The sequence below is a fragment of the Cebidichthys violaceus genome, unplaced genomic scaffold (assembly GCF_023349555.1).
Source record: "Cebidichthys violaceus isolate CVI_PGR_0920_01 unplaced genomic scaffold, fCebVio1.0.p SCAF_35, whole genome shotgun sequence".
Lineage (NCBI taxonomy): Eukaryota > Metazoa > Chordata > Actinopteri > Perciformes > Stichaeidae > Cebidichthys > Cebidichthys violaceus.
In genome coordinates this window covers 780,378-790,883 of record NW_027176539.1, presented here as the reverse complement: position 1 = coordinate 790,883, position 10,506 = coordinate 780,378, and the positions used below count along the sequence as shown (strand labels likewise).

The window sequence follows — 10,506 nt, the reverse complement described above, 5'->3', positions numbered from 1 at the left end:
AGGATATTCGTTTTTTAATGCTTTTTATGCACTCTGGCACCTTATTTACATTCAAAATATAAATATATATTTTTATAAATACATTTTTATTGCAAATTATCACAAATCTGTAACTTGAGAATTATTTTGAACAACAGGAATACAGTGCTCATTCATCCCTACAGGAACAGGACAGTACTACAAATTACTGTTGTATTCCTCCATCAACCAGTCTAGTTAAAGTTTACATCCATGTGTCCAAAAAGTCATCATTTCATCCTATTAGACATTTGTGTGAAATTATTATAATTTCACACAAATGTTTTTTTGTTTAAAGTGTTTTTGTCTAATCAGTTCATCTTTGAATCCTCGATTCCCTCCAGGTGTTCCTGAAATATCGCGTACGGACGGACAAACCCGAAAACATAATCAACCGCTTCAACAAATATGAACACAAACCTGTTTATCTGTGTTTATTGTCAGATACAAAAACAAATGTCATGTGTTCGTAGCTCGTTTCTGTGTCGCAGTCTTTTAACGGAGTTAAAGAGCTTCCTCTGACTCCAGTTGCTCCTCAGTTTTCCTAAAGGCGTCGCCTCCTCTCTCTCCACCTTTAGCCTCCACGCTGCTCTCCTCCTCCGGCCCCTCGCTGGTCATCGTGGTGTCCAGTCCGTCCTGGTCGGCGCTGGCGTTCTGAGACTCGACTCCCTCGTCGTCTTCGTCCTCGACGTCCATCTCAAACACACGGATGTGCCTGAGGTTGGCACTTAGCTGCCAGGAGGGAAAACGTTTACTGTTAAGAGACGAAGTTCATTCACAGGAATCAATGGATCAGCTGATCTTACTGATGCCTGGAACAAATATAGGAAGATTACAGCACAGTTCATTCAACAATGTCCCCACACACATAACTTAAACTCCCCTTTTTTTCCTCCAGTTCAGTTCAGACTTTTGTGACAGTTAGTCGGAATGAGTCCTGGGAATGAAGACAATAACTTCCCCTACTTTTGTTTGTAGTTTGTAGCTCCAGGAACAGCCTTATAAATCAGAATATTTTATGTCAACGGGTGGAAGAGGCAGTAAGGGCTTTTCTCACTGCTCCATGGAGGGTTTCAACATGTTAAATTATGACTTTTTAAGACTAAGAGGCTAAACAAGAGGCTAGATGAGAGGCTAGACGAGAGGCTAGACTAGAGGCTAAACCAGAGGCTAAACCAGAGGCTAGACTAGAGGCTAAACCAGAGGCTAAACCAGAGGCTAGACTAGAGGCTAAACCAGAGGCTAAACTAGAGGCTAGACTAGAGGCTAAACTAGAGGCTAATAACTAGAGGCTAGACTAGAGGCTAAACCAGAAGCTAAACCAGAGGCGAGACGAGAGACTAGACTAGAGGCTAAGCTAGAGGCTAAACTAGAAGCTAAACTAGAGGCTAATAACTAGAGGCTAAACTAGAGGCTAATAACTAGAGGCTAAACTAGAGGCTAATAACTAGAGGCTAAACTAGAGGCTAATAACTAGAGGCTAAACTAGAGGCTAGTGGTTGTGTCTAGGTGGTGACATTTGTAAAAACTCTTGTGAAACTCGCCGCCTGAAGGACAATCCTAACCTTCGGACCTCCCCGAACAATACTGAGAGACGGCCCGGCGTCTGTTGCCGACTTGTGTGCGGTCGTAACGCTTTGATTCCTAATGTCCCAAATTTCATTAGAAACATTGTAAATCATGTTTACAATGTTTACTGAGGGAATAAATCAAGAGAGAAGTAGAGTCATTTTAGACTAGACTTCTATACGACCAGAGGAGTCGCCCCCTGGTGGTCACTAGAGAGAATGCAGCTTTAACAGAACTTGAGGTTGCCGTCTGGTAAAAATATAAAAGAGAAATCCTCGATATATAACGTTAACTTACCACACAGGCCACTTTGCGGATCCCATTGACGGCGACGAACTGAGCCTTCATGTTCTCCAGTTCACGCCACTGATTCCCCAAAACCAGACCTTGACCCGGGATGGCGCTGCTCTGCTGGTCCAACCTGACAACACGAGTGACATTATGCAGCATCTCGTGCCTCACCTCTGCCGTCCGTTTAGAGGACGACCCACACTAAATAACAGAAGGACACTTTTAAAGACACTTTTCATCCACTGATCCTGACTCACCTCAGGTTCGGCTCCCAGCTGAACTCCGTCTCACAGCTCAGCGCTGAAGCCAGAGGAAGCTGAGCCAGCACACGCCTTCTGTTCTCCTCTTCTGATCCTTGCAAGACCACAGTCAGCATTTCATCGTCATAAAAACGGGCATCCAGACAGCTGTAGAGGTAGTTGGTCCTAAAAGAAAAAAAAAGAGAGAAAGTCATGGAAGCATCACCTCCAGGAGCTCAGGAAGTACTTTGCACTTATTGAGATGACTAGAGAGGCACTGACTGGGCTGCAGCGTTGTCTTCATCTGCGTTGTCGAGATGGTGTCTGAGGTCAATGGACATCACACTGTTGGGGATACGTCTGTGTAAAACAAAACAAGCGTTGTTAAAAAAAAACAACACAGATTAAATTCAAACACAAAGAATCTCCACGATCACACGGACCTGTTTGGGTCGGTTCCTCTCCGTAACAGGTAGAGCTTGCAGGGTGAAATCTCCGGCATGCAGAACACGACATGGTGCATTTTGGCTTTCTTGTCGTTCCACCTGCAGAAATCCAACCAAAGACATATTCATATACAAATAATAATAATAATAATAATAATAATAATAATAATAATAAAGGACACCAGGACGTTTGTGTGTTTACGTACAAAGACGGGAGTTCAAAAAGTCGAGGAGTGCTTTCAGAGCTGGAAAGATGATGACAAATAAAAGAAGTTAATCACATTAATTAATTTAGTCATATTTCAAATAATGCACGTTGTTAACAGAGACGCACCTCTCTGGTACGGTGTACAGGGGCAAGAACACGGCCTGTTTTACAGACTTCCCAATGACTTCCTGCAGACAAATTACAAACAATAAATAAACGTTGAACGAATCACATGAAACATCTGAAGCATGTTCAGTTATCGTTCACTGAAGACAGCAGTGCCGTCAACAATCAATATTATGAGAGAAAGCCCAGAATGTCGGAGATTTAAGTCGTACATTAAGGAGACAAAAATCTAATATTCTCAAAGATTATTTAGTGATAAATTTGCAAGAAAAAAAAGTGAGAAACCACATCGCTTTGGCTCAACGTCATCACACCACAGGTGCCTGTAATGAACGTGTTAGTGAGGAAGATGGTGCTCTTCTTCATCCTTCCATTGTGTTGATTATCTGGTGCACAGAAGACTTCTCCTCATCCTCGTCGGCTCGTCGCTTCTTCTTCTGAACGGACCAAAGTCACGACAGCATCTCTTCAGAGACGGCTGCTGATGATAACGTGTTGATTTCTGGTACTTATACTTTATCTGATAAATCTGATAAAGTATAACTTGATGAGCCATGTGTTTCCTTGACAAAATACATGTAAATTTGCAACTTAAATCTTAAGAGAATTTTTATATTTTTTCCCTCAAATTTATGATTTTATAATCTTAGAGAACAGAAGTTTTATTTGTGTAAATCTACTATTTTAATGTCAGAAATGTACCACCATCCCCGGGTACATGACCATAACACGCTGTCCTAAGTCCCATCGCATTTGTAATTGAAGGTTTGAATCGTTCTGGTGCAGAAGAGGAAGGAGGACAGAACACTCAACTCACTGCAGGTTTCTGGAGACACTGCTCGATCACGTTCTCCATCATCCTCTTCACGAAGTGCAAAGACTTTTGGGGAAATGAAGGGAACAGCAAAGGGCTCTCTGGAGACACAGGTCAAACATTTTAGTCCAAACCAAGTATTCAACGTCGTTCCATCACTCTGACACTGATGATTCAAGACGGTGGTTCACCCTTCAGGTGCGCGCTCTCCTGCAAGAACTTGAGCCACTGGTTCCCCTTGGTGTTGGGAGGAGACACCAGGTCCTCGTCCTCGTCCTTCAGGTACTGAACATGAGACAAAACCCCGGATGTTGTAAAGTCACCGGCTCCGTTTAAAAAGAACACTTGAACAACGGAAAAGCTCTCACCTGACCAACTCGTTCTACGTTGAAGTACTTCCCTTTACGGTCAAAGAGTTCTTCATTCTGTTACAACCAGACAGAATATTATATATTATATATTATATATATATATATATATATATATATATATATAGAAGACAGAATAAATGGATTTCATCATCATCATCAGGCTGATCTCACCTCGCTGAAATGCTCCGACAGGAAGTCAGCGACGAAGGCGATGTCCTTCTGAGTCATCTGAAGGATCAGCAGCGCGTTAAAATGATTCATCCGTCAGAAATCGAACAGAGCAGAACCTTTGATGACTCACCTTGTTGAGTTCTGGTGGAACGTGCTCCTCACACATTCTGAGCATGGCTGTGAAGAAAACAAAACGAACGTCTGAGAATTAAAAACAAGAATAAAAACCGACAACATAAATGTCTGGATATCGACGAATCAAACCCACACGTGTTGTTTGACAAAATAACTTTTATTCTTACCGACATACAACCAACGGAAAAAGGCTTTAAAGTTTTTCATACTCTTGTCGATCACCCTAAACGACAAAATACACAGCAGTGATATACATATATATAGATATAGATATAGATATATACACAATATACATTCGTTTAACAGCTGCTCACATTCTCAGATATAGACATATTGAGGAACCCTGGTCACTCTATTATTAAGATGAGTCATAAAGATGTTACTGTTTATTCATAAAGCAATGATGAACCTCATGATCCTGCTTGTTGAGTTTCAAACACACAAATATAAATTTGCCAAGTCATCCCCCTCTCTTAAGCTTTTCTGATACATTTTATTATTTTAAGGCCTTCGTTGCAACATGTAAATAATAAGAAAACATCATCATAACCAATTATTTGGTGAGTTTTTCTAGTGTAGAACATTTTTCTAATATATCTGATATAATTTTTTCCTCTCCCTCGGTTTCTTTTCTCCATCTGCCTCATGTTTATTGAGTCTGTCTTTTGTCTTTCTTGATGATAAGTGATGTCTGACTTTGTTCCATTCATTTTCTAATTAAATATATATATATTTATATATTTATATAAGATTGTAGCATCTAAACACAATGAGACGAAGCAGAATAAGTAGAGACGTCTCTCATAAAGACATGAATTATTTGACCAGATTACTCTTAAACAGACAGATTGAAATGTGGACAAGAGAAGTTAGTTAATTAAAGATAGTTGGACTCACTGCAGAAGCTCGTTGGCCTTCAGAGAAAAGGAGCCCACGGCGGTGATGGCGCCTGAGAACATAAAGCACGCATCTCATGGCTGTGGATGATCAGGGAGATGATTGTGTTGGTGCAGGTTGGGGGGGGGGGAGACACACGGTACCTTCTATAGCTGCTGAATCCAGACCGAGGGGCTCGAACTTCTGCTTCCACAGAGACATGCCTTTCACCTCACTCAGGTGGTACAGCAGAGCCTCAGAGCCGCTGCAGCGGAAACAAAAAGAGGAAGGAGACGTGTTCAACAGAGATCAGGGATCCAGCAGCTGTGAGGAGAAGCGAGAGGATGGAAAACGTACCTCTGCAGGTGGCTGATCACCAGCTTCTGGATGCTGGAGTAAGACGACTCGATGGACTGGCCGAGCTTCTTCAGGCCCTGTGATGAAGACGGGACACACACAAAACCTTCAAACCTGATCTGGGCCGCAGATTAAAAAAGGAACGTAGGAACACTTGAGAGGAGCATCTACACCTCCTACTCTCTCACCTTGACGGTCAGCTGGTTCATGAGGAGAGCCTGGAGTTCAGGGCTACATGACAGCAGAGAAACATTACAATCACACAATCAAAAGAGCTGATTAACCAGACAAACATATTATTTCGCCGCCACCTGCAGGACACTCTGAACATTACAACATGACAACTACTTAATCCTCTTTTCTCACCTGGATTGTCCCCACAGCAACAGCTCCAGAAACTCATCCTGAACTTGAGTGCTCGTGTTCTTTTCCTGAAAACAGAAGAAATAAGATATTTGAACCGATTCAGACAAGAAACCAGATTCTGATCCACTCTTTGGACGACGGTGTCCTCAAAGCTGCATTCTCTCTAGTGTCCACCAGGGGGCAACTCCTCTGGTCGTATAGAAGTCTAGTCTAAAATGACTCTACTTCTCTCTTGATTTATTCCCTCAGTAAACATTGTAAACATGAGTTTATGGTCTCAGTCTCTAGTTTACAGTCTTCTTCAATACAGCATGATGTTCATTTAGTACATTATGGAACATTTAGAGTCAAACAGACCATAAAGCAGGGGATGATTTAGGGGCGGAGCAATTTGGAGTTTAGACACTACGACGCCGCGCTGTCGCACAGCGACGCAACTCAGAAATATGGCTCTTATTAAAACACCGTCATTCATAAAGAATCGGCACCAATAGAATGTGACATTGTACCGTTTCCAATGAGGTTCTGCGATACCAATACAAAGGGACCCAGAACGCAGCCCTGGGGGCCTCCGGTGTCGACTGGTATTGACGGAGGACGCGGTCTCCACCCTGACTTGCCTGGTTTCTGTCACAACCACTGACCTGAACAAACTTCGTGAGTCGGAGATCCATCTGCATGAGGATGTCCTCCCAGGCTTCACACATGCATGTGAGTGAGAGGTGCAGGTACTGCAGCAGCGTAGAGATGTGGGTGAACTTGCGCGCCATCCTGGTCACCTCGGGCAGACAGTCCGACAACAACCTCGTGTCCAGCTGGGAAAATCAAATAAATCAAAAAAAAGCATGTTAGAGCGGAGATGACGAAGGACGTGAAGAGACAGAAATCCTCTTCCTCACCTGGATGTAGCAGATCTGTGGGTTGCTGTCAGCGGACCGGACTTCTGTGATGACGGACAGAGACTTGAGATCGCTGGACAGGCTCAGGCTGCGACAGGTTCCTGACACCTATGACGAGTCGTTACAGTAAAAGAAGAAGAGTTAGAAGCACTGAAAGGATCGCCGTCGTCTTCACATGTGATTTGCGGAGGTTTAATATTCAAGATCTAAAAAAACATTAACATTTTTTTGCTTTAGAATTCTTATCTAAAAACATTTGATTTGATTAATGTAACCAATAAGAAAACAAAACAAGAGCAATACAGTAAATTATAAATGAACTATATAAATTAATAAATATTATATTTCTGAAAAGAAGTATAATAACCATCTTTGTCCCCAAAAATCACATTTCCTTTAATTGATTTATATTTGTACTTTTGTTAATTTCATCCTCTAAACTGTTCCATAACTTCGCCCCACTAATTGAAATACATATGCTCTTTTTTTGTATTATTATTTAATTTTCCTTTTATAACCTTCCATAATATGCAGCTGATAATAATTCTCTCTAGTCGTCATTTTCCAGGACTTTTCTGGGACAGTTTTGTTGACGACACGACAAGATTTTCCAGAACATTTTGGCTTTTTTTCTCTCCTTTCCATGAGTTTAAATAAAGTTTCCAGTTCAAAAACCGTTTTGAAGGTTTTTCAGGACGCGTCTGAACTCTGTGTTTGCGTTGCGATCGACCTGATCCTTTAAACTTTGTGTCAGAGAAGTGATGATTCAACTCCACCGTGGAGAACTTCATTGCAAGATGTTTCTACGGTGCAATCCACGTTAAGTTACATTTCTGGCTAACATCCTATTAACGACGTAACGGAGAAGAAAAGCCTCTCACCCCTGACAGAGTAGCGATCTTGTACATCCCGTAGGCATAAAGCTCCACGAAGCCGGAGTCTCCTCCGAGAACCAGAACGTTCAGTCTGCAGGGAAACAAAGACGAGCTGGAGAAACATTCTCCACAGCAAGAAAGCCGCATTAAAGAGAATCTGAACTTTACCTGACTTCTCCCATGAGATTTAAAATCTCATCAGACTTCTCCTCACTGTAACACACACAGAGAAACACAGAAGGTTAGCAGTAGACAGCTGATGTCAGACTAATTATTAGTAATAAAGTTATGCATTTAAAAAACAGCCTCACCTGAAGATCTTTGAAGTCGTGCTGTAGCTGAGGAGAAAACAAAGGTTTGGATAGATGTGACTCAGTCTTACTTTCTCATGATCTGATGTGACGTTCGTGTGTCAGCGTTACCTCTTGGGGAGTGTCGGCAATTTGGGAAGAAAGAGTTTGGATTCATCCTCTGAGTTGTAGAAGGAGCTGAGGGCACTGAAACAGCAAAAACAGCAAAAACGTTATTCTAGACTGAACCAGACGTCCGTTGTGCCACTGGTTTGATGCCGAGCCTGGCGCACACCTGCTCTCCTCCGTCACCTCCATCCAGTGCATGCAGGTCACTGAGCTCTGCATCGGGAACACGTGGAGGATCTCGGCTTTCTCGACGCCGCACAGGACCACCTGCTTCGTGTCCCCGAGGCTGAAGGCCAGAACTGGAGATGAAAGAGAGAGAGAGAGTGAAAGTTTAACATCTTCAACAACAACTGTGGACCTCAGCGGTACTCGGGCATACTCGGGTATATCATTCCTTACTTTTGCCATCAGGTCTCCAGGCCAGTGCCGTGATCTCCTTCCCTGTATACTCACTGGGCGGTAAGCTCCAAACACGCTGGAAACTAGCCAAGCGATGTAGCAGCAACTACGGACAAAACTTGAACCATGAATTACAAAAGCATAAAAAGATACAAACACACGTTTCAGGTTGGGTTTTTTTTAAGCCCACCTCTCCAGTTGTGTTGGCCAGAGCAATGAGATCCCTTTTAGGAGACCAAGCCATACACAGCACCGGGTTGGGAAGCTGCTTCTCTCCAACCTGCCGGAAGGCCGGCATGTTGTGGGCTGGAAAAAAAACAAAACATAAATAACATGAATTTGGACGGATAAACTAAAAAAGTAATGCTCCGACGTGAAGAAGGAATTCTGTTATTAGTGCTTGAGGAAGACGACGCAGCTACTCTTTGTCGTTGTGTCTCTACATCCTAGTTATGATGATGATAATAATAACAACAGGTTCTACGTCACAGATCTAAAAGAGGTCTGAGGAGTTAGAAGCTTCAAAGTCCACATTACAAAGGACCGGCAGCCAGTGAGGAGGAGCTAGATAGAGGAGGAGGAGCTTTTAGGATTTGGTCACATGTCTCGCAGATTCATTTAGGAACCGTAGAACTGGATGACCTGTGATTGTATTTTGAAATCGACAGAAAATTGAACCCAGAACTATTTTGATGATTTATTGACAATTTATTAATTGTCGCTGGTTTTCTTTGTCTTGTATGATTTTTTTTTAAATTGACTATTTCGGGGTTTTGGACGATGCACGTTCATCTAGGAGATAAATGTAAAGCGTGCAGCAGATGGGTTTCCTATGTTCCTTTGAATGTCACCCAGCTCTCTATTCCCTGAATATAACATAAACACACTGTACATTTGTCTCCCTAGCTATTTAAAAATAAAATTAAAATCACTTTTTCTTTCATTTTCTGTCTTTTTTTTCCCGTCTCCAAGTAGCCAAACAAATATGCAATAAGTGGTATATTACCGTTTTGTCTGATTGAATGACGTATTGATACATTGCAGCTTGTTTTTAACCACAACTGTTGAACTAATTAAAATAAGTTTGCCACTTCTGACTACACACTTCTCTCTTCTGTTTAGCGAATGACACGTGAGCCTTGAAGAGTTAAATATTATAAAGTATACGTAAAAATCCGTGCAGCAACTGAGGCGATAACAATGTATAAAGTATAACATCAATAAGCTGGAGGTGATTTCGACACACTGACCCAGAGAAGCACCACTGAACACCACTGAGAACATGAAACCATAAAGGCGTCCTTACGGTGTCACACTAAGAGGATACTGCGTAACGCTGAACGTTAATTATCAGCCTCCTCACCTTAAAGGGTTGACAGATCTTCTGTTCCCACGTTAGCTGTGATGCTAGCAGGCTTGTTAGCTAAGCGAACACAAAGCTACTGTAGGGAACTCTTCGTGTCTTATTTCACCGCGCTGGACACAACAGACGAAGACATTATAACTGAAACAAACCGTCGTTTTATCTGAACACGTCGAACACTCTTTAATCCGCCCTGCGAAACACTTGATTTACGTTTTACTTCATGATGTTTTTCACAATTACGCGGACGGCGCCATTTTTTTTTCCAAATCGACCAATCACTGAGGAGCAACGGGAAGCGTGAGAGGACAAACGTATTTAGAGGGGGAAACCGCAATTCGTAAATGGCTTGGTGATATTAGCAGCCTGCAAACAGGACGTAGGTGGCAGAATGTGTGACGGGCGAAACGAGGCATTTCTTAACAGCCCTGTGTGGAAGCGATTGTTGTTGTGACAGTTTATTGTTGTTGATGGTTTGGAAGCATTTGGCGTTCACAATAGCGACCTCTGCTGGCCAAACGGTGGTATTGCGTTTGTACAGAAAGTTAAATGCAAACTGTCACA

At 42.3% G+C, this 10,506-nt stretch overlaps 1 protein-coding gene across 2 annotated transcripts; it reads right to left on the bottom strand.

The window, feature by feature from the left end:
* Positions 1–429: 429 nt before the first annotated feature.
* Positions 430–10,199, bottom strand: anapc4 (anaphase promoting complex subunit 4). Of its 2 annotated transcripts, none has more exons than XM_068725440.1 (28): positions 9,943–10,199; positions 8,770–8,885; positions 8,580–8,685; positions 8,347–8,479; positions 8,184–8,258; positions 8,073–8,099; positions 7,930–7,974; positions 7,768–7,852; positions 6,887–6,994; positions 6,632–6,802; positions 5,988–6,052; positions 5,810–5,852; positions 5,622–5,698; positions 5,429–5,529; positions 5,286–5,337; positions 4,556–4,611; positions 4,384–4,430; positions 4,254–4,310; positions 4,080–4,136; positions 3,903–3,996; positions 3,715–3,812; positions 2,898–2,959; positions 2,770–2,808; positions 2,561–2,662; positions 2,400–2,477; positions 2,136–2,303; positions 1,885–2,008; positions 430–750 (listed from the first exon to the last, which is right to left on the bottom strand). In XM_068725440.1, exons 2-28 carry the CDS (start codon positions 8,875–8,877, stop codon positions 523–525), a joined length of 2,406 nt encoding a protein of 801 aa, XP_068581541.1. In that variant the 5' UTR covers positions 8,878–8,885; positions 9,943–10,199; the 3' UTR covers positions 430–522. The 2 variants fall into 2 exon arrangements, with proteins under 2 accessions (XP_068581541.1, XP_068581542.1); XM_068725441.1 differs by having other exon boundaries at positions 10,095–10,199.
* Positions 10,200–10,506: the final 307 nt, after the last annotated feature.

Coding starts and splice junctions, on each gene's coding strand:
- anapc4 (XM_068725440.1), bottom strand. CDS start 8,877: ATGCCGGCCTTCCGGCAGGTTGGAGAGAAGCAGCTTCCCAACCCGGTG. Junction 8,100..8,183: donor TTGCCGACACTCCCCAAGAG/GTAACGCTGACA, acceptor TTTTCTCCTCAG/CTACAGCACGACTTCAAAGA. Junction 751..1,884: donor TCCGCAAAGTGGCCTGTGTG/GTAAGTTAACGT, acceptor CCCTCCTGGCAG/CTAAGTGCCAACCTCAGGCA.